The sequence below is a fragment of the Entelurus aequoreus genome, linkage group LG08, assembly GCF_033978785.1.
Source record: "Entelurus aequoreus isolate RoL-2023_Sb linkage group LG08, RoL_Eaeq_v1.1, whole genome shotgun sequence".
Lineage (NCBI taxonomy): Eukaryota > Metazoa > Chordata > Actinopteri > Syngnathiformes > Syngnathidae > Entelurus > Entelurus aequoreus.
Window position 1 is genome coordinate 62,012,222 of NC_084738.1, and position 24,823 is coordinate 62,037,044.

The following is a 24,823-nucleotide window of genomic DNA, read 5'->3' on the forward strand; positions in this document are numbered from 1 at the left end:
TACATTGTTTATGGAGAAATTTGCTTCAACATACAAACTTTGATTTACAAACCCTGTTTAAGAACCAATTAATTTCCTAAATCGATGTTCCACTAAAGTTCAGTTTAAAAAGTGAAACTCTTTTTAATTCACTACACAGACTGAAATAATTCAAACCTACATTTGTCCATTTCTTGATCATTTTGATCGTAGTAAATAGAAATTGTCATTCGGTAGGCCAATCTCGTTAAATTTGAGCAATTTAACCGCAAAATCCTCCTGAACCTCCAATTGGTCTTCGAGTGAATGGAATTTCTGAACTTTAAATAACGTTTGCTCCACATTCAAATTCATTGAGAGGCACCTGTATGTACAGTACAGGCCAAAAGTTTGGACACACCTTCTCATGACAATGTGTTTTCTTTATTTTCATGACTATTTACATTGTAGATTGTCACTGAAGGCATCAAAACTATGACACCGGTGAAGTGAAAACCGTTTTCAGGTGACTACCTCTTGAAGCTCATGGAGAGAATGCCAAGAGTGTGCAAAGCAGTAATCAGAGCAAAATGTGGCTATTTTGAAGAAACTAGAATATAAAACATGCTTTCGGTTATTTCACCTTTTTATTGTTAAGAACATAACTCCACATGTGTTCATTCATAGTTTTGATGCCTTCAGTGACAATCTACAATGTAAATAGTCATGAAAATAAAGAAAACGCATTGAATGAGAAGGTGTGTACAAACTTTTGGCCTGTACTGTATATGTAATTGTGGGGGGGCGTGAATCAGGGTGTGTCAGGATCGGCTTCGAGATTAGTGACAGGTGCGTAGATGACACAGCTGTGAGTGTCTGATCACCTGTCGCTCTGTTAAAGGCAGCAGTCGGGAAGGAGAGGAGGTTGTTGATGGTGGAGAACGAGCGAGAGAAACTTTAACATGGCTGAAAAGCACAACTTATTGCAAAATAAATCATTGTTCGCAAAGATGAACACGGCTGTCATGTCCGTCATTGGTGGTCCAGAGAACCCGGAGGAGCAAGACCTCCACAGTAATAGATGATTATTATTATGATGTATTTATTAATTACAACAAAAACCTTTTCACATGAGCTTGTGTTCTGAATATATAACCAGGATGGTAATGATCCAAGTACCTGGTCTTCATGCCTCAGCATCATGGGACCATCACAAATCCATCGGCGATGCGTCGGCTTCCAAGCGCTTTGTTCTTCGAAGGATCGACCGCGTGACAGCCAATGTCGTGACGGACATCGGACATCTGAGGAGGAGAAGAAGAAGCAAAAGTTAGCTGTGGCGTACTTTTTAACACCCCAAACACTTACGCCCCCCAGGGGTTGTAAGCTGATACTGCAGGTCTTACATCATCCACTGACGATATGTTTACAGTTTTTTTTTTTAATTTTAGGATGAACAAACTATCATACTACCTTTACGAATATAAAAAAGTGAATATAATAAACAATTGGATACATGATGGTGGTCTACAACCAACAAAGTTAGCGATACAAGGTGAAGCTCGGGCTTGTCACAAATCTGTCAGTTGTGATTCTCCGAGAGCTCCCGCAGCGAGAGTTTTAATATTTCAGGTCGGCCCGTCAGCGTGCTGTCAAAAGAAGTCATGTTTAAACACACACACATTGTCACACACACACACACATGCACCTTATCAGCTTACCGTCACATTCTGCGATGGTTTCAAGCACACCATTTCTATCCGGGCAGGTGCCGGTTACGTAATGTTATTAATAAACATGTCAGATTAATGTGAGGTTTGTTTTGAGTAGGAACATATTTAATTCATTCGGGTTTTACTGCCGAGATTAACATGCGAGAATCCACCCAGGAAACAAATTTATTTCACAAAAACTACTTATGATGGAAATTATCGTAAAATCATTTTATTGCAATATCACAAGAAATAATATAGTATTTACCAATATAGAATTTAGTTTATTCTCCTAGGATTATTGCTGTATAATTTAAATTAAGTTAAAGTTAAAGTGCCAATGATTGTCACACACACACTAGGTGTGGCGTAATTATTCTCTGCATTTGACCCATCACCCTTGATCACCCCCTGGGAGGTGAGGGGAGCAGTGAGCAGCAGCGGTGGCCGCGCCCGGGAATCATTTTGCTGATTTAACCCCCAATTCCAACCCTTAATGCTGAGTGCCAAGCAGGGAGGTAATGGGTCCCATTTTTATAGTCTTTGGTATGACCCGGCCGGGGTTTGAACTCACAACCTACCGATATTTAATATTATAATGGTAATATTGTAAAATTATTAGTTTATTGTGCTAAAGTGCTAAAGATTTTTCTCCACAATTGGGTAATTTCTTTGTAATAGTCCAATATTACACTCAAAAAGTGACAAATATATTCAACATTTTTACAACAAATTGTATTTTCTCATATCACCATTTTGCTGCCTTTTTAGTTGATTAAATGCTGTGGGAATTATTTAAATATTTCAGTTTATTTTGATCAAATTATGAATAAAATTGATTGAAACGTGAATAAAAATTATGATTTTTTTCCCCCCGGAATCCATAAGAACTAGAGATGTCCGATAATGGTCTTCTTACCGATATTCCGATATTGTCCAACTCTTAATTACCGATTCCGATATGAACCGATACCGATATATACAGTCGTGGAATTAACACTTTATTATGCCTAATTTTGTTGTGATGCCCCGCTGGATGCATTAAACAATGTAACAAAGTTTTCCAACATAAATCAACTCAAGTTATGGAAAACGTCCCGGAAGTGATAGTGCTGCAAGTGGTTCTGGGTATTTGTTCTGTTTATGTTGTGTTACGGTGTGGATGTTCTCCCAAAATGTGTGTCATTCTTGTTTGGTGTGGGTTCACAGTGTGGCGCATATTTGTAACAGTGTTAAAGTTGTTTATACGGCTACCCTCAGTGTGACCTGTATGGCTGTTGACCAAGTATGCGTGGCATTCACTTGTGTGTGTGAAAAGTCGTAGATATTATGTGACTGGGCCGGCACGCAAAGGCAGTGCCTTTAAGGTTTATTGGCGCTCTGTACTTCTCCCTACGTCCGTGTACACAGCGCACTGTTCAACATACACTAATGAGAACCAATACATGTGGCTCTTGTGTTGCAATGTTTCGTGCTACGGCGGTTAGTGCTACGTTTCACGCTACGACATTTCAGGCTACGACGTTTCGTGCTACAGATGGGATGTTTTGTGCTGCGACGTTGCATGCTACGAAGTTTTGTGCAATGACATTTCTTGTCACGGCCTTTTGTCGTACGATGTTTCATGCTACGACTTTTCAAGATATGACGTTTCGTGCTACGATGTTTCATGCTACGGCTGGTTACACCAAGCCGTGCCTTATGTTGCGTTTTGTTAAGAGTTCTCCGGTGTTTTGTGTTAGTTCCTGTCCTGTGCTTTTATTTTGGCGGCTCCACCGGTTTTGTTGGTGTTTTCCCCTGGCTGCTTCACTTCTGTCCGGGAGCATTTCCCCTCACCTGTTTTCTGTTGGCAATCAAGAGTATTTAAGTTCATCCTTTTCCCTACCTTGGTTGTCGGGACATGATGATATCGATTCTCTATTCACTGGTGACCATAGACGATCCTTTTGATGCTAAGAGCAAGTACACTCATACTTTGTGGACGCCGTCTGCTCCACATTTCCCGGAAGTTAATTTTATCAATAAATAACATTTTTTACTGCACGCTGCTACCTTGTTCGTCTGCAACCTAAAATCACAGCATCCTACTGCGTCTTCCACGACGCATTTTGTGGTACGATTAGAAATGTCTTATCACAGTTATTGTGAAGAACACTGCAAAAAGTCAGTGTTCAAAAACAAGAAAAAAAAAACCTAAATTAGGGGTATTTTATTTGAACTAAGCAAAATTATCTGCCAATAGACTAAGAAAATTTGGCTTGTCAAGACTTCCAAAACAAGTAAAATTAGCTAACCTCAATGAACTCAAAAATACCTTAAAATAAGTATATTCTCACTAATAACAACTGTACTACTATATGAGTACGTATTGTCTATAGTTTAATTGAAAATAAAACAGTATAGTCCATTTGGCTGTCATCTGTTTTAATTATGAGACACAATTGTGTCAAAGTCATGATTTTTTTTTTCATGCTTGAAATAAGAAAGTATTACTTTAAAAAAGTAGTTTTATACTTGTGAGTGTTGATGACAGACCTTTGCAACAGTTGATATTCTAGTTTCAAGCATGTTTTACTCAATATAGGTCATACAATCTCAGCAACAAGCGGTAATATCTTACTGAGATCATTTAGGACCAAAACTCTTAAAACAAGTAAAACACTCGAACATAAAATCTGCTCAGTGAGAAGAATTATCTTATCAGACAGAAAATAAGCAAATATCACCCTTATTTGTGATATTTAATCTTTCTTAGATTTCAGTTTTTGCAGTGAATTATCTCCATTATCTTTATTGCTATATTTTTAAATGTGCTCAAATTTTTCAAAAAGTACTTACCAAGTTTTATAAAAAAAAACAAAAAACATCCAAAATGATTTCCTTTGTAGAAGAAAATTAGTGTAGATAAGAACACTGTGTTTCATGTACCGCAAATAGAAAATATAATATGCATATGAAAACAAAAGCATTGTAACTAAAATAATATGGCAGAAACTAAATACTAACATAAATAAATAGAAATAGATGTGAAAATTGTGCAAGATGGCACCTAATGGCCATAAGATGTAACTGCACTTTTTGTCCAGATAAATAAATACAGTGTTCATATATGAGATCTAGTCTTACACATAGGGTGGCTTGATTAGGGTCAAAATAATCACGATTATTAATCACGATTACTCATTATGTTAGGTAAAACAGTGTGGGGGTGTAAACGCGATGCCATTATGCAATTTGTAATGTCTAATAAAAAGGCATTAGCTAATATGCTAACACATTTACGAGTGTCTGTGTTAGTATTATTAACTTACAACTGCATTCTTTTTGTGCTGTTTCAGTTTCTTAAATCCACCAAAATGTCACCGTGGAGTTATTGAGTCCGTTTAGCTGATTGGAGCGCTAGCTTCCGCAGCCAGTGGGTCCATGACGATGACTTCTGTTTTGTTTGATCATCCGTTTTACTGCCGTGTTATGGGCACCGTTTGGAAACAGCTAAGGTATGTAAATAAACAATTACAATTCGTACCGGTATATTTCTGCGCCTTATGGCTTGGTACAGCTAACATATGTAAACATTTCTTTTGAAAATTAGTGGGTGCACTTACACTAACAGCGGTGCGCTCTATATCCCGGGGAGTACGATACCGTATTTTTCGGACTATAAGTCGCTCCGGAGTATAAGTCGCACAGGCCGAAAATGCATAATAAAGAAGGAAAAAAACATATAAGTCGCACTGGAGTATAAGTCGCATTTTTTGGGGACATTTATTTGATAAAACTCAACACCAAGAATAGACATTTGAAAGGCAATTTAAAATAAATAAAGAATAGTGAACAACAGGCTGAATAAGTGTACGTTTTATGAGGCATAAATAACCAACTGAGAACGTGCCTGGTATGTTAACGTAACATATTATGGTAAGAGTCATTCAAATAACTATAACATATAGAACATGCTATACGTTTACCAAACAATCTGTCACTCCTAATCGCTAAATCCCATGAAATCTTATACGTCTAGTCTCTTACGTGAATGAGCTAAATAATATTTGATATTTTACGCTAATGTGTTAATAATTTCACACATAAGTCGCTCCTGAGTATAAGTCATTTCATGGCAACGGCGATTTATAGTCCGAAAAATACGGTATATGCAATCTGTTGTTTTGTTCCCTAATTTTGAATGTACATAAATGAAGGTGTGTGTTGCTGAGCCCGGCCTGGACATAATCTGGACTGGACCTGTTTTTTAAGAACCCTTTAAACAATCTAATTTCATGGACAATCAGGTCTGGTGAAGATAAGGTCCTATACGTCTAGTCTCTTACGTGAATGAGCTAAATAATATTATTTGATATTTTACGGTAATGTGTTAATAATTTCACACATAAGTCGCTCCTGAGTATAAGTCGCACCCCCGGCCAAACTATGAAAAAAACTGCGACTTATAGTCCGAAAAATACGGTACTAATAATCGGTATCGGTATGAAAAATCCACAACGGTATATCTCTTGTCAAATCAAATGAAATTGAAATGCCGAAAACATTTACCGCATGCTTGGTCCAAGGCGGTTAATTGCTGGGACCATCATGGAGGATAAAGATGGCGTCTTTACATGTAAAATAATCTGCTTGTAAGAAAAGGATAGCGATAACTCAGCATTATTGAGACGTCCTGCCTCTCCCTCCCTTGCAAAGCCCCATTCAGTGTGCAGGCCAACAAACGTACTTACATCTCGTACAAGAGGCTGTAAAAAGATAATATTCAGACACCGTCAGGGAGCTGTCAATTTGACAACGTGTTTGTTATTGTGCTGGTAGTTTGCGGTTGTAATTTAGTTGGACGAGAGCATCAAAACACAAGAAAGATGTCTGGCTCGGGTCAGCCTGTTTGTGCCTTCCAGTGTCCCGACTTCAAGCAGCTTTGTGTTGCCTACAATCTGCAATTCAATGACAGCGCAGTTGGGGGGGAGAGATAATATGCAGTGTTATTTACTGGCCTTGTGTGCCCAAGCAGGCACACGGTCATGGATGAGTGTGCTCCACTCCACTGTGTGAGGAAAAGATAAGGAGCCTTCCAATCAGATAGCACAGACTGAAGGCAAGGCCGCGCATTTGCATGCATTTAACGTGGATGCTGCCTCCTAGTGGCTCATCCATAGGTGATTTACTGCACTCTGACCTCCACCAAGGCTTAACCATGTTTCCTTTGTGTCTCCGTCAATGGCTATGACTGTGCTACAGTACACTACTAGAACTATGTGGTACACTACTATGATTTCTCACTGGCACTCATCGAGGGCGGACGCTCCCCTTCCCTCTCCCTTATCTCTCCTGCTTGCTTAACTTTTTTGTTGCCTCTTTTTGCACTGCTCTCCAAATCCAAACATTGGAACTATTTAACCCTTGTGAGGTGTTCGGGTCTGTGGGACCCGTTTTCATTTTTTATTAAAAGAAAATTGATGCAATTAATTAGGGATGTCCGATAATGGCTTTTTTTTTACCGATATTCCGATATTGTCCAACTCTTAATTACCGATATCAACCGATACCGATATATACAGTCGTGGAATTAACACATTATTATGCCTAATTTGGACAACCAGGTATGGTGAAGATAAGGTCCTTTTTTAAAAAATTAATAAAATAAAATAAGATAAATACATTTAATAAAAAAGAAAGTAAAACAATATAAAAACAGTTACATAGAAACTAGTAATTAATGAAAATTAGTAAAATGAACTGTTAAAGGTTAATACTATTAGTGGACCAGCAGCACACACAATTGTGTGTGCTTATGGACTGTATCCCTTGCAGACTGTATTGATATATATTGATATATAATGTAGGAACCAGAATATTAATAACAGAAGGAAACAACCCTTTTGTGTGAATGAGTGTAAATGGGGGAGAAAGGTTCTTTGGGTTGGTTCACTAATTGTAAGTGCATCTTGTGTTTTTAATGTTGATTTAATAAAAAATAAAAAAAATAAAATAAAAAAATAAAAAACTATACCGATAATAAAAAAAAAACGATATTACCTTTTAAAGCATTTATCGGCCGATAATATCGGACATCTCTACAATTAATACATTTTTCACACTGAGACTCACTGACTTTGGCTCATTTTCTGTGAAGAACATATATCAGCTTATGGACTGTATCCCTTGCAGACTGTATTGATATATATTGATATATAATGTAGGAACCAGAATATTAATAACAGAAGGAAACAACCCTTTTGTGTGAATGAGTGTAAATGGGAGAGAAAGGTTCTTTGGGTTGGTTCACTAATTGTAAGTGTATCTTGTGTTTTTAATGTTGATTTAATTAAAAAAAAAAAAAAAAAAAAAAAAAACCATAGCGATAATTAAAAAAAACGATATTACATTTTAAAGCATTTATCGGCCGATAATATCGGACATCTCTACAATTAATAAATTTTTCAAACTGAGATTTACTGACTTTGGCTCATTTTCTGTGAAGAACATATATCAGAATACATATTTAATGACCACACACCATACACACCCCTACACATTTATATTACATATAAGATGTCCGGGTCCACTGGACCCAGGGCTTATAGAAGTGTGGAAATTGATGTTGTGTAACACACACACACACACACACACACACACACACACACACACACACACACACACACACACACACACACACACACACACACACACACACACACACACACACGAGGACAGAATGTAGGTACACAGAACATCAGAGGGTCAATTGTGCGAGAAAATGAGAGCAGACAGTGTTGACAAACAACGTTGCAACCTTGTGTGGGAACCGCAGGTGCAGAAACACAAAAGAAGAATCCCTGTGGGATGCAGAAACTGGCAGAGAAATTTTCCGTGCGACGTTCATATTGTTGTTACTCAGCCAGCGTTTGTGGGTCTGATGGACCCGTTGCATTTTGTGGATTTTAATGCCTCACAATCAAACACTTTTATTTTAAAATACTGAACAGATGTTTATTGGGTTATGGTAAACATCTGTTCAGTATTTTAACATAAAAGTGTTTGATTGTGAGGCATTAAAAGCCCCAAAATGCAACGTGTCCATCAGACCCACAAACGCTGGCTGAGTAACAACAATATAAACATTACACAAGGGTTAACTAGCCTCAACGAAATTGACAAGATCTTGGGTTTGGGGGAACCTGCTTGTCGTGACGGAGCGGTTGTTGCTGGACACATGACGGACTCTTGGGAGAAGAAGGAGTGCCAGGTGCCTGGCGACCCTTGCAGTCGAGGACGTGAAGATACAGTATCTACCTATTCGGAATTATAACAGGACATCTGCTGATTGGAGTAAGCGTTGCTCTGGTTTGTCGACAAATGGAAGTTTTGAGGATCATTCATAGACAATTTAGAGTGAAAAGCAAATTATATTTTCACTTGCATACAAAACATTCTAACTTGGATTCCCTGGCTTCGAGACTCTCCCGAAGGACAGTGCGGCAAAGACACAACAAACTCCCTTCTTGTCTGCCTGCTAGATATCTCGAGATGTACGTTGTAATATGTATATGTGCTTTTTTCCCACTCCAGACTGGGCCCCCTTAGGAGCCCAATCGAGATGGTAATTTTTTTTAGTCATCCCTCCCCAGCGTTTACCTTTTTCCCATCTTTTACGGGGCGCCTTGTGGCGACCCATCAGAGTTCCTGTTGTGTAACCCTGTACATTGTTTGTTAGTCTAATCTTGAACGGGTTTGTGCTGAAAACAAAGTTTTGTTGTACTTTTGCAATGACAATAAAGACCTACCTACCTACCTACCTTATGCGGTACACTACTATGATTATACGGTACACTACTATAACTATACGGTACACTACTATAACTATGTGGTACACTACTGTAACTATGTGATACATTACTATGACTGTACGGTACACTACTATAACTATACGGTACACTACTATAACTATGTGGTACACAACTATAATTATGTGATACATTACTATGACTGTACGGTGCACTACTAGAATTATACGGCACACTACTATAACTATGTGGTACACTACTATAACTATGTGGTACACTGCTATAATTATGTGATACCTTACTATGACTATACGGTACACTACTATAACTATACGGTAAACTACTATAACCGTACAGTACACTACTATAAACATACAATACACTACTATAACTATGTGGTACACTACTATAACTATGTGATACATTACTATGACTGTACGGTGCACTACTATAACTATACGGTACACTACTATAACTATGTGGTACACTACTGTAACTATGTGATACATTACTATGACTGTACGGTACACTACTATAACTATACGGTACACTACTATAACTATGTGGTACACAACTATAATTATGTGATACATTACTATGACTGTACGGTGCACTACTAGAACTATACGGCACACTACTATAACTATGTGGTACACTGCTATAACTATGTGATACCTTACTATAACTATACGGTACACTACTAGAACTAAACGGTACACTACTAAAACTATATGGTACACTACTAAAACTATATGGTACGCTACTAAAACTATACGGTACACTACTATGATTATACGGTACACTACTATAACTATGTGGTACACTACTGTAACTATGCGGTACACGACTATAACAATACGGTACACGACTATAACTATACAGTACACGACTAACTATACGGTACACTACAATAACTATGTTGTACACTACTATGACATATGGTACACTACTATAACTATACGGTACACTACTATAACTATACGGTAAACTACTATAACCGTACAGTACACTACTATAAACATACAATACACTACTATAACTATGTGGTACATTGATTGATTGATTGATTGATTGAGACTTTTATTAGTAGGTTGCACAGTGAAGTACATATTCCGTACAATTGACCACTAAATGGTAACACCCGAATAAGTTTTTCAACTTGTTTAAGTCGGGGTCCACTTAAATTGATTCATGATACAGATATATACTATCATATATACTATCATCATAATACAGTCATCACACAAGATAATCACATTGAATTATTTACATTATTTACAATCAGGAGTGTGGAGGGGGGGTGGGGTGGGGTGGGGGGGGGATATGGACATCAAGTAGTGGACATAGAGAGAGAGAGAGAGAGAGAGAGAGAGAGAGAGAGAGAGAGAGAGAGATCAGAAGGCATAAGAAAAAGAATCTGCATTTGATTGTTTACATTTGATTAATAGCAATCCGGGGAGGGTGTTAGTTTAGGGTTGTAGCTGCCTGGAGGTGAACTTTTATAGCGGTTTTGAAGGAGGATAGAGATGCCCTTTCTTTTATACCTGTTGGGAGCGCATTCCACATTGATGTGGCATAGAAAGAGAATGAGTTAAGACCTTTGTTAGTTCGGAATCTGGGTTTAACATGGTTAGTGGAGCACCCCCTGGTGTTGTGGTTATGGCGGTCATTTACGTTAAGGAAGTAGTTTGACATGTACTTCGGTATCAGGGAGGTGTAGCGGATTTTATAGACTAGGCTCAGTGCAAGTTGTTTAACTCTGTCCTCCACCTTGAGCCAGCCCACTTTAGAGAAGTGGGTAGGAGTGAGGTGGGATCTGGGGTGGAGGTCTAGAAGTAACCTGACTAGCTTGTTCTGAGATGTTTGGAGTTTAGATTTGAGGGTTTTGGAGGTGCTAGGGTACCAGGAGGTGCATGCGTAATCGAAAAAGGGTTGAACGAGAGTTCCCGCCAGAATCCTCAAGGTGCTTTTGTTGACCAGAGAGGAAATTCTGTAGAGAAATCTCGTTCGTTGGTTAACCTTTTTGATTACCTTGGTTGCCATTTTATCACAGGAAAGGTTAGCCTCTAGAATGGAACCTAGGTAGGTGACCTCATCTTTCCTGGTGATGACACTGTCACCTACTTTTATGGTGAAGTGATTGACTCTCTTAAGTTTGATGTGGGACCCAAACAGGATGGATTCTGTTTTACCCAAGTGGATGGATAGCTTGTTGTCAGCGAGCCAGGTGCAAATTCTACAGAGCTCAGCACTGAGGATTTTCTCCACCTGTGACTTGTCCTTGCCGGATACCAGCAGGGCAGAGTCATCCGCAAACAAAAACAATTCACAGTCACATGCCGATGACATGTCGTTTATGTATATTAGGAACAGTAAAGGTCCCAATATACTGCCTTGGGGGACTCCACAGTTCACCGAGAGGGGGGGGGGACACGGTGCCGTTCACCTCTACCACCTGCTCCCTCCCCTCCAAGTAAGACTGCATCCAGCTCCAAGAGGTTTTGTTAAATCCGATTGCTCTGAGCTTATCCAACAGTATAGCGTGGTTAACGGTGTCAAAGGCCTTCTGAAGGTCCAGCATGACCATGCCGCAGTATTTGCCCGCGTCCACCTCATGTTTGATGTGGTCGGTCAGATAGAGAAGGCATGTGTCAGTGGAGTGGTTAGTTCTGAAGCCGGATTGGAATTTGTACATGAGTTTATTAGTGGCAAGGTAACTATCGACCTGTTCATAAACTATTTTCTCCATTACTTTCGAAATGGAGCTGAGAATAGAAACAGGTCGGTAGTTGCCAGGTTCCAATTTGCTTCCTTTTTTAAAGAGGGGAGTTACTCTTGCTATCTTAAAATCTTTTGGTACTTGGCCTTGTGTAATTGATAGGTTTATTATGTGCGTGATGATCGGGGCAATGATGGAGGCAGAGTCCCTGAGGAATCTGGAGGGAATATTATCAAGACCGGTGGCCTTGTTAGGGTGGAGCGCGCTCAATTTTTTAAACACCTCATCAGCTGTGACCATTTCTAATTTGAAATCATTGTTGGATACTCCTAGCTTTCTGTAGAAGGCTTTAATGTGTTCTACACCAAAGCGACCAGAGTGGTGGGACAGCTTGTTGACAAGAGTTGCAGCTATGCTGGTGAAAAAGGCGTTAAGTCTGCTAGCTACCTCCATTTTGTCTGTAATGAGGGAGTCACCCTCCTTGATGCTGATGTTGGTGAGTCTTGTTTTAAGTTTCTGGCTGCAACCAGGAAGCTGGTTGTTGAGAATTTTCCAGAGCTCACGTGGCTTATTCGTGTTTTCCTCTATTTTGTCGTTAATGTAATTTTTTTTTAAGGATTTAGTCAGGTTGGTTGACTTATTTCTTAATTTATTGCATTGCTTTTTGAGAGTTGAAAGGAGTAATTTGAGGTTGATATTATTGGGTTGTTTACCTACTTCTGTTTTACATTTTTGGTATTCAGAGTATTTCCTGTCTCTGTCTTTTATGGCAGCTAATAGGTCCGGATTCATCCATGGTTCCGAGCGGGCTTTGATCCTGACTGTTTTCACGGGAGCCATGTCATTTAGTATCTTTAGGAACGCCGTTTTGAAGCGATCCCAAGCGACATCGACCAGGTTGCTCGCGAGCACAGGGGACCAGTCCCACTCATCTAATTTTAAATTGAAATTGTCATTGGAGTATTTTTTGAGGGATCTGGATTGGGCTGTTATGTGGCCATTGGCTTTAGGTTTAGCTATTTTACGGGTGCAGAAGGTTAGATAGTGGTCGCTAAGACCACAGATCATGACCCCACTATTTTTTATTTTAGGCCGGTCTGAAGTGAGAATGAGATCTATGGTTGATTGGGTGGAATCACACACCCTTGTGGGTAGCGCTATTAGCTGGGAAAGACCGTGGAGATTACAAAACTTGCTGAAGGATCTGAAGACAGGCGCATCTTTGCGTTGAATATCTGTGTTCAGATCCCCAGTTATAATTTTCTCCATGTTGTCTGTCCCCGCCAAGCATTCTTCCAAAGCCCCATAGAAATCACTCTGATTAGGGGGTCTATAAACAGTCCCTATTAGTACCGGCTTAGCATTTTTAAATTTGATTTCCGCCCACACAGATTCCAGGTTATTGTGGTTAAGATCAGTGCGAGTTATGTATTTAATATCCTGGTGAATATACATACAAACGCCCCCACCGTGTTTATTCCTATCCTTTCTGATAACCGAAAAGTTTTGTATTTCTATCTCTGAATCAGAAATACTTTGATCAAATTTGGTTTCAGAGAAACACAAGATTTTTACCTTCGTGTTGAGGAACATTTCTCTGATTTGGTCGAGTTTGGCTCCAGAGAGGCTGTTCACATTAAGGTGGATGATGTGTAGTCCACTGGAACCAAAAAGAGCATCAGAGTCCGCTGTGTTGTGGTACTGACCAGAAAAATTGTTGGTTATTATTGCTGTTGCAGTTGAAGAGCAAGGAGAGAGAGGAGAGAGAGGCATATTGATCGTCCTCCAGGTGAAGGGGGAGGGAGAGAAAGGGGGAGGGGAGGGAGAGGGAGGAGGAGGCCAGGTAGGGTTGCTGGGGGATGGGTTGGGTTTCCTTATGGCGGGCTTTTTTGAAGACAAAGAGAAAGAGAATAACGAAAATGTTTGTGTAAAGGCGCCTCTAAATCCTGTGTATGGCGCGTCCTCGGCCGTCCGGGACCGGGGAGAGGTCGCGTGGACCCCCGCCATCTCGTGCAGTTCCCCGCAATCACCGATGTCTGGGTCGCCGTCCACCGCAGCCGCCGCGTCGTTCACCGCCGCTGAGTCGCTGCCTTCTCTGATGACTGGGTCGTCCTCCACCGCCGCCGCCGAGCCTCCGACCGTGTCGATGAACGGGGCGAAGTCCTCCGCCGAGCCGCCGACCGCAGGAGCACAGGTGAGCTTGAGCTGAGACGAGCCGGTAGCCGAGTTAGCTTCGATGGCGACGCTAGCAGTAGCATTGCTAGTCTTCGCCAGTCGGGACAACATTAACCGTGTTGTTGCAGGTCCAGGGTTGAGTTCAGTGTCTCCTGATAGTAGAAGTAATAGTAGTATTATTGACTTTCTGTCTATCCTTCCAGTCAGGGGCATGTTTCTTCTGCCTCGATGTGCAGACAAGCATGATGCTAACACGTTAGCTCCGAAGCCAAGGTGCTTCGCCGATATATTGTCGTGGAGATAAAAGTCACTGTGTATGTCCATTTCGCGTTCTCGACTCTCATTTTCAAGAGGGTAGAGTATCCGAGGAGGTTTAAAATATAAATCCGTAATCCACAGTAGAAAAAGGAGGAAGTGTGGGATAATCCGAGCAGTTGTTTGGATTCCCGATCGGGAGCGAAAGAGGGTGCGACCGCTCATCTCGGCGTCACACTACTATAACTATGTGATACATTACTATGACTGTACGGTGCACTACTAGAACTATACGGTACACTACTATAACTATGTGGTACACTACTATAACTATGTGATACCTTACTATGACTATACGGTACACTACTAGAACTAAACGGTACACTACTAGAACTAAACGGTACACTACTAAAACTATATGGTACACTACTAAAACTATATGGTACGCTACTATAACTATATGGTACACTACTATGATTATACGGTACACTACTATAACTATGTGGTACACTACTATAACTATACGGTACACGACTATTACTATACGGTACACTACTACAACTATACGGTACACTACTATGACTATACGGTACACTAATATAACTATGTGGTACACTACTATGACATATGGTACACTACTATAACTATACGGTAAACTACTATAACTGTACAGTACACTACTATAAACATACAATACACTACTATAACTATGGTAAACTACAATAGCTATACGGTACACTACTATAACTATGTGATATACTGCTATAATTATACAGTACACTACGATGACTATATGGTACACTACTACAACTATACGGTACACTACTATAACTATGCGGTACACTACTATAACTATACGGTACACTACTATGATTATACGGTACACTACTATGATTATACGGTACACTACTATAACTATGTGATACCCTACTATAACTATGTGGTACACTACTATAACTATACGGTACACTACTATGACTATACGGTACACAACTATGACTATACGGTACATTACTATAACTATGTGGCACACTACTATGACATATGGTACACTACTATAACTATACGGTACACTACTATAACCGTACAGTACACTACTATAACATACAATACACTACTATACTATGGTACACTACAATAGCTATACGGTACACTACTATAACTATACGGGACATTAATATAACTATGTGGTACACTACTATAATTATACGGTACACTACTATAATTATACGGTACACTACTATAATTATACCGTTCACTAATATAACTATACAGTACATTAGCATAACTATATGGTACACTATTATGACTATACAGTACAGTAGTATAACTATACGGTACACTAGTATAAATATAGGGTACACTAATATTACTGTTTAAAGATAACCTTACACAAATATCAGTTCCATATAACGTCCATGCAACACCAAGTCTGGTGAACATTCCGCCATGTTCTTTTTGCTGACAAACACAAATCCACAGGCATGAAGTGAACATATAAATAAACCTCCTTAGTTGGAACAAGCAGCAGTGCTTCCAAATGTTTTAAATATTTAAAAAAAAGACATGGAGTGAGAATGAACATGACATGCTGGAAGAGCACTTACTGTACTGCACATTGGAAGGAAGACAGAGCAGTTTGACTTCAGTGTTGATTGAAATTATACAAAGTCTTGCTAAAGATGACGACAATCTCTGCAGTGCAAAACATGGATGTTGTAGTGATTAGGGAGGGACACAAGTATTGATAATGCAACCTTAAATATTCATATCAAAAGGTCCCATATTATAGTTTTATATATTTGTTTTACCACTTTTAGATGTCAGACATCCCTCAATAGTGTATTGAAAGTGTGTTGGCCATGTTGTTGGATGCTAATTCAAAAGTCAACCTACTCAGTGGCCTGCTTGGCACTCAGCATCAAGGGTTGGAATTGGGGGTTAAATCACCAAAAATGATTCCCGGGCGCGGCACCGCTGCTGCTCAGTGCTCCCCTCACCTCCCAGGGGGTGAACAAGGGGATGGGTCAAATGCAGAGGACACATTTCACCACACCTTTTTTTTAATGAGTGTTAAATGTCTGAATTCTTAGTGAAGTGAAGTGAATTATATTTATATAGCGCTTTTCTCTAGTGACTCAAAGCGCTTTTACATAGTGAAACCCAATATCTAAGTTACATTTAAACCAGTGTGGGTGGCACTGGGAGCATGCGGGTCAAGTGTCTTACCCAAGGACACAACGGCAGTGATTAGGATGGCGGAAGCGGGGATCGAACCTGGAACCCTCAAGTTGGTGGCACGGCCACTCTATCAACTGAGCTATACTGCCTCTTATTTTTCAAGGACTTCAAGAAAGTTGCGGCAAAAGTTGCGATGTTTTGGAGACTTATTTCTTTAAATAACGTTCGATCGATTTGTGATTTTACGAATGTGTTACCAATGTTTTAAGTGTTAAACTCAAAACTCAAAAAGATTGACCAAAACAAATACTGTTTTGATGTTTTGTAGTAAAAGTATACTTGAAAAGCACATGCTCACAGCTCATTGTAAAAATACTGTAGTTTTAATTAGAGATGTCCGATATCGGCAGATAAATGGTTTAAAATGTAATATCGGAAATTATCGGTATTGGTTTCAAAAAGTAAAATGTATGACTTTTTAAAACCCCGCTGTACGGAGTGGTACACGGACGTAGGGAACAGTACAGAGCGCCAATAAACCTTAAAGGCACTGCCTTTGCGTGCCGACCTAATCACATAATATCTACTGCTTTTCACACACACACAAGTGAATGCAACGCATACTTGGTCAACAGCCATACAGGTCACACTGACGGTGCCCGTATAAACAACTTTAACACTGTTACAAATATGCGCCACACTGTGAACCCGCACCAAACAAGAATGACAAACACATTTCGGGAGAACATCCGCACCGTAACACAACATAAACACAACAGAACAAATACCCAGAACCCCTTGCAGCACTAACTCTTCCGGGACGCTACAACATACACCCCCCGCAACCCCTGCCCCCCCCCCCCACCCCCCTCCTCATGCTCTCTCAGGGAGAGCATGTCCCAAATTCCAAGCTGCTGTTTTGAGGCATGTTAAAAAAAATAATGCACTTTGTGACTTCAATAATAAATATGGCAGTGCCATGTTGGCATTTATTTTCCATAACTTGAGTTGATTTATTTTGGAAAACCTTGTTACATTGTTTAATGCATCCAGCGGGGCATCGCAACAAAATTAGGCATAATAATGTGTTATTTCCACGACTGTATATATATCGGTATCGGTTGATATCGGAATCGGTAATTAAGAGTTAGACAATATCGGCTATCGGCAAAAAAGCCATTATCGGACATCTCTAGTTTTAATTAATTATAACTAATAGTAATAATAACAAACACCACCAAAGGCTTCCTTATTGTCTGGTGTCTGCTCTGTCGTCTACAAGTAGCAGGCATTCTTTGTGTATGTTTTACGCTTGAAAGGTCTTTGTCAATTTTAAACACTCATTCATCAATAATTTACCCCACAATTGTAAACTGTTGAGAGTGATGTATATATAATTTTTGTTTGTAAAACAGAAATGACGAGATATTCTCATCCCACTTTAACATCTCTACCATGTAATTGCTGCCTTTTTGCTAGGTCAGCATTGCAAATGAAAATCTGTTCAGAATGAAGGTTAAATAAACAAATAAATACATGTAAACTAGGAGGTGGATGTTTATATACTACATTACCCAGCACAATAGGCAGTAACAGGAAGTAAGTCCAAGCTACACAGAGGGCGATTGTGTTGTTATAGGTTTTGATTAGACAATTGAAGTGCGCGTTTGAGCGCTGCTCAGACAAATTCAATGGGCCAATCAGTGTGCTGGGAAGTTTCGGGCTTGGGACAAAGCTGCGTAATTCATGGGGATTGGTTGAACGTCTGTGAGACGGCGTGATCGTGACATCATGAAATCCTGGAGGGAATGAAAAGTGCTTTTAGTAAGCCCTGCTCGGAACACAACGTTTTGGGAGCGGGTGTAACTTCTCTCAAAAGTGGAGCAAACAAGTGAGGGAGACGATAGATTTTTTTTTCAGTTTTGGTGCTCATAAACAGACTCTAGAGACAAAATATCACAGTAAAAAGTCACTTTTGCAGAATAGGGGATTACATTTTCCTACATTTAAAACACTTCCTTGTGGTCTACACAACTTGTAACGGTGGTTCTTTGCATAGATTGTGGAGGGGGGGGGCGTGGTCTGCAGGCCTGCCGCGGAGCGGGGTGTGTAAGGACCGGCCTCGAAGACAGCGGCAGGTGAGTAGATTGCCCAGCTGGGGTTTGTTATCTAATCACCTGTCGCCCTTATTAGCAGCAGCCGGTAAGAGACACATTATTGGAGTTGGAGCCAGGGAGAGACCTGCGCCCAGAGACAAACGTATATTGCTGGAAAGCAAGCCACCCCCGGGTGTTTATGCAAAATAAAAATACTTTACTCAAACTGTCTACCGGGCTCCAGAAGATCTGTCGGCCAGGAGAACCCACCACAGGAGGGAAACCTCACAATTGTTTTCAGACCATCTTCAAGCCGCTTTCTAACTGCCTCTTCAGGATGTGCCTCCACTTCGACTTCGTCTTCTCCCTGCCGTCTTTGTCGTTGTTTTTAGCTCTTCCATAACGAGTCTACTGACTCAATCAAAGTTTACTTATATAGCCCTTAAATCACGAGTGTCTCAAAGGGCTGCACAAGCCACAACGACATCCTCGGCTCAGATCCCACATCTGGGCAAGAAAAAACTCAACCCAATGGGATGACAATGACAAACCTTGAAGGGGAACCCCCCCCCCGGGCGACCGGTGCAATGGACGTCGAGTGGATCTAGCATAATATTGTGAGAGTCCAGTCCATAGTGGATCTAACATAATAGTGAGAGTCCAGTCCATAGTGGATCTAGCATAATATTGTGAGAGTCCAGTTCATAGTGGATCTAATATAATAGTGAGAGTCCAGTCCATAGTGGATCTAACATAATAGTGTGAGAGTCCAGTCCATAGTGGATCTAACATAATAGTGAGAGTCCAGTCCATAGTGGATCTAACATAATAGTGAGAGACCAGTCCATAGTGGATCTAACATAATAGTGTGAGAGTCCAGTCCATAGTGGATCTAACATAATAGTGAGAGTCCAGTCCATAGTGGATCTAACATAATAGTGAGAGTCCAGTCCATAGTGGATCTAACATAATAGTGTGAGAGTCCAGTCCATAGTGGATCTAACATAATAGTGTAACAATAGGGCCCCTTTAAGTTGTTTTCCATAAAAAATTTGTAACTTCCGTGAATAAGTCTGTTTTCCCTTTTTTGACATCGATTACAATCCTCAGGGTTTCCCGCAGCGCTTTGTTGTTAAGGCGGCCGCCTTAACAACAAAGAGCCACCCCCTAACTAACGTCTTAACAAGATCTCCAGCCACACGTGCGCATTTAAAAAACGTTTACTGTCCCCAAGCAAACGCACACACTGAGTGTCATACGCATGCCAAAATACCGGGGGGGCTGTAGCCTCAGACTTAAGACCAGTTTAGCCAATCAGAAACAACCAAAACGTCATTTCCGGAGGCGGCATATAGCAAAAATGGCGGCTCACGGCAAGAGAGAATTATATATGTGGACTGACAGAGAAGTAGAGCTACTTTTAAAAGCCTACTGAAACCCACTACTACCGACCACGCAGTCTGATAGTTTATATATCAATGATGAAATCTTAACATTGCAACACATGCCAATACGGCCGGGTTAACTTATAAAGTGCAATTTTAAATTTCCCGGGAAACTTCCGGCTGAAAACGTCTATGTATGATGACGTTTGCGCGTGACGTCAAGGGTTGAAGCGGAAGTATTAGGACACCATTGTATCCCAATACAAACAGCTCTGTTTTCATCACTAAATTCCACAGTATTCTGGACATCTGTGTTGGTGAATCTTTTGCAATTTGTTTAATGAACAATGGAGACTGCAAAGAAGAAAGCTGTAGGTGGGATCGGTGTATTAGCGGCTGGCTACAACAACACAACCGGGAGGACTTTGAGTTGGATAGCAGACGCGCTACCGTGAGTACAGCTTTCCTCACCTTGACTTCCTCCGTCTCCGGGCCGCCGACCGCATCGATGATCGGGTGAAGTCCTTCGTCGCGCCGTCGATCGCTGGAACGCAGGTGAGCACGGGTCGTGATGAGCAGATGAGAGCTGGCGTAGGTGAAGAGCTAATGCTTTTAGCATAGCTCTGTCGAGGTCCCGTAGCTAAGTTAGCTTCAATGGCGTCGTTAGCAACAGCATTGCTAGGCTTCGCCAGGCGGTACAGCATTAACCGTGTGGTTACAGGTCCAGAGTTTGGTAGTATTGTTGATCTTCTGTCTATCCTTCCAGTCAGGGGCTTATTTCTTTTGTTTCTATCTGCATTTAAGCACGATGCTATCACGTTAGCTCCATAGCTAAAGTGCTTCGCCGATGTATTGTCGTGGAGATAAAAGTCACTGTGAGTGTCAATTTCGCGTTCTCGACTCTCATTTTCAAGAGGATATAGTATCCGAGGTGGTTTAAAATACAAATCCGTGATCCACAATAGAAAAAGGAGAGAGTGTGGAATCCAATGAGCCCTTGTACCTAAGTTACGGTCAGAGCGAAAAAAGATATGTCCTGCACTGCACTCTAATCCTTCACTCTTACGTTCCTCATCCACGAATCTTTCATCCTGGCTCAAATTAATGGGGAAATCGTCGCTTTCTCAGTCCGAATCGCTCTCGCTGCTGGTGGCCATCATTGAAAACAATGGGGAAATGTGAGGAGCCCTTCAACCTGCGACGTCACGCTACTTCCGGTACAGGCAAGGCTTTTTTTTTATCAGCGACCAAAAGTTGCGAACTTTATCGTCGATGTTCTCTACTAAATCCTTTCAGCAAAAATATGGCAATATCGCGAAATGATCAAGTATGACACATAGAATGGATCTGCTATCCCCGTTTAAATAAAAACATTTCATGTCAGTAGGCCTTTAAGCATCGTTTTGGAGTTTAGAGTTAACAAAACTCAACAAAGTGTTGACTGGGAAACTTGCCAGTCCAAGTCTGGTGACATTCTTACCCCATTTTGGAACGGTACGTACTTGGAGGGACATCTGAGGAATTTCCTCATTGGAAACAGGACATCACACAAACAACTATAGGCACTAAACTGAAAGCGATTCGTGGAAAGTACAGACAAGCAGTCGACGCAGGTGGAAGAAGTGGTTATGGTAGAGTTGTTTTGCTGTACTTCGAACTATGCGAGCAGATCTGGGGTGGTTCTCCATCAACTACATCCATTCAATTTGGAATAGAAACATCAAATATTGACACAAGCTCTCACAGGAGTTCAGATTCTCCATTCACCCTTGGCAGCCTGGTCACAGACAAAGATATGCCAAATGAGGTACAAGAGAAGCAAGATTCCAATAGGAGCAATCCCCAATCTTCTGTGGTGAAAGAGAGAAGAGCTCTACTTCAGGTATGTGGGCGCTAACTTCATTGCTAGGAAGTAATATTGTTAAAAGGCAGATAGATGGGGCATCAAAACATTTTTATATGAACTGCACTGCAATTACAAAAGCTCTCAGATGACCACTTTCAACAATGTGGAATCATATTTTGCCCATTTGTTTTAATATTATCATTGACAACAGTGTGACAAAAATACTTGCTTTGGAATAAGAAGTCAAGATGGCAAGCATATAATAAAAGCCTACTGAAACCCACGACTACCGACCACACAGTCTGATAGTTTATATATCAATGATGAAATCTTAACCTTGCAACACATGCCAATACGGCCGGGTTAACTTATAAAGTGCAATTTTAAATTTCCCGCGAAACTTCCGGTTGAAAACGTCTATGTATGATGACGTATGCGCGTGACGTCAAGGGTTGAAGCGGAAGTATTCGGACGCCATTGTATCCCAATACAAGCAGCTCTGTTTTCATCGCAAAATTCCACAGTATTCTGGACATCTGTGTTGGTGAATCTTTTGCAATTTGTTCAATTAACAAAGGAGACTGCAAAGAAGAAAGCTGTAGGTGGGATCGGTGTATTAGCGGCTGGCTGCAGCAACACAACCAGGAGGACTTTGAGTTGGATAGCAGACGCGCTACCGTGAGTACAGCTTTCTTCCAAACATGTGATCGCTTGCCCGTACGTGCGTGGCGCTATGTGCATGTCACGTACGTAACTTTGGGGAAATATATGTTTCTTGCCGACTCTGATGGCGGCCGGGGTGTCGTCAAAAGCCACAACGCCCGCCGCCGCGCCGCTGTCCTCACCTTGACTTCCTCCGTCCCCGGGCCGCCGACAGTATTGATTATCGGGTGAAGTCCTTCGTCGCGCCGTCGATCGCTGGAACGCAGGTGAGCACGGGTCGTGATGAGCAGATGAGAGCTGGCGTAGGTGGATAGCTAATGTTTTTAGCATAGCTCTGTCGAGATCCTGTGGCTAAGTTAGCTTCAATGGCGTCGTTAGCAACAGCATTGCTAGGCTTCAGCAGGCGGTACAGCATTAACCGTGTGGTTACAGGTCCAGAGTTTGGTAGTATTGTTGATCTTCTGTCTATCCTTCCAGTCAGGGGCTTATTCATTTTGTTTTTATCTGCATTTAAGCACGATGCTATCACGTTAGCTCCGTAGCTAAAGTGCTTCGCCGATGTATTGTCGTGGAGATAAAAGTCACTGTGAATGTCCATTTCGCGTTCTCGACTCTCATTTTCAAGAGGATATAGTATCCGAGGTGGTTTAAAATACAAATCTGTGATCCACAATAGAAAAAGGAGAGAGTGTGGAATCCAATGAGCCAGCTTGTACCTAAGTTACAGTCAGAGCGAAAAAAGATATGTCCTGCACTGCCCTCTAATCCTTCACTCTCACTTTCCTCATCCACAAATGTTTCATCCCGGCTCAAATTAATGGGGTAATCGTTGCTTTCTCGGTCCGAATCGCTCTCGCTGCTGGTGTAAACACTGTGGAAATGTGAGGAGCCCTTCAACCTGTGACGTCACGCTACTTCCGGTACAGGCAAAGCTTTTTTATCAGCGACCAAAACGTTATCGTCGATGTTCTCTACTAAATCCTTCCAGCAAAAATATGGCAATATCGCAAAATTATCAAGTATGACACATAGAATGGATCTGCTATCCCCGTTTAAATAAGAACATTTCATTTCAGTAGGCCTTTAAAGGCCTACTGAAACCCACTACTACCGACCACGCAGTCTGATAGTTTATATATCAATGATGAAATCTTAACATTGCAACACATACCAATAACTTATAAAGTGCAATTTTAAATTTCCCGCCACACTTCCGGTTGAAAAAGCCTTCTGAGGATGACGTATGCGCGTGACGTAGCCCGGGGAACAGAGGTATGCCTTCCCCATTGAATACAATACAAAAAAGCTCTGTTTTCATTTCATAATTCCACAGTATTCTGGACATCTGTGTTGGTGAATCTTTTGCAATTTGTTTAATGAACAATGGAGGCTGCAAAGAAGAACGTTGTAGGTGGGATCAGTGTATAGCGGCTGGCTGTAGCAACACAACAAGGACTACTCACTTGGAAAGCAGACGCGCTAGCCGATGCTAGCCGCCCACCGGCCACCGCACGGATGATCGGGTGAAGTCCTTCGTCGCGCCGTCGATCGCTGGAACGCAGGTGAGCACGGGTGTTGATGAGCAGAGCAGATGAGGGCTGGCTGGCATAGGTGGAGCGCTAATGTTTTTATCATAGCTCTGTGAGGTCCGGTTGCTAAGTTGCTAAGTCAGCCTTAGCGTCGTTAGCAACAGCATTGTTAAGCTTTGCCAGGCTGAGATCTATTAACCGTGTAGTTACATGTACATGGTTTAATAGTATTGTTGATCTTCTGTCTATCCTTCCAGTCAGGGATTTATTTATTTTGTTTCTATCTGCATTTGAGACAGATGCTATCACGTTAGCTCATGCTAAAGAGCGTCGTCGATGTATTGTCGTGGAGATAAAATGCACTGTGAATGTCCATTTCGCGTTCTCGACTCTCATTTTCAAGAGGATATAGTATCCGAGGTGGCTTAAAATACAAATCCGTGATCCACAATAGAAAAAGGAGAGAGTGTGGAATCCAATGAGCCAGCTTGTACCTAAGTTACGGTCAGAGCGG

General features: G+C 41.0%; 1 protein-coding gene across 1 annotated transcript in view; it reads right to left on the reverse strand.

Moving 5' to 3' along the window:
• LOC133656416 (disabled homolog 2-interacting protein-like) overlaps positions 1-24,823 on the reverse strand; it is a 408,611-nt gene that overhangs the window by 350,246 nt on the left and 33,542 nt on the right. Inside the window, exon 4 of the mRNA XM_062057498.1 lies at positions 1,138-1,262. Within this exon, the coding sequence (XP_061913482.1) occupies positions 1,138-1,262 (125 nt within the window). The remainder of the gene's footprint in view (positions 1-1,137; positions 1,263-24,823) is intronic.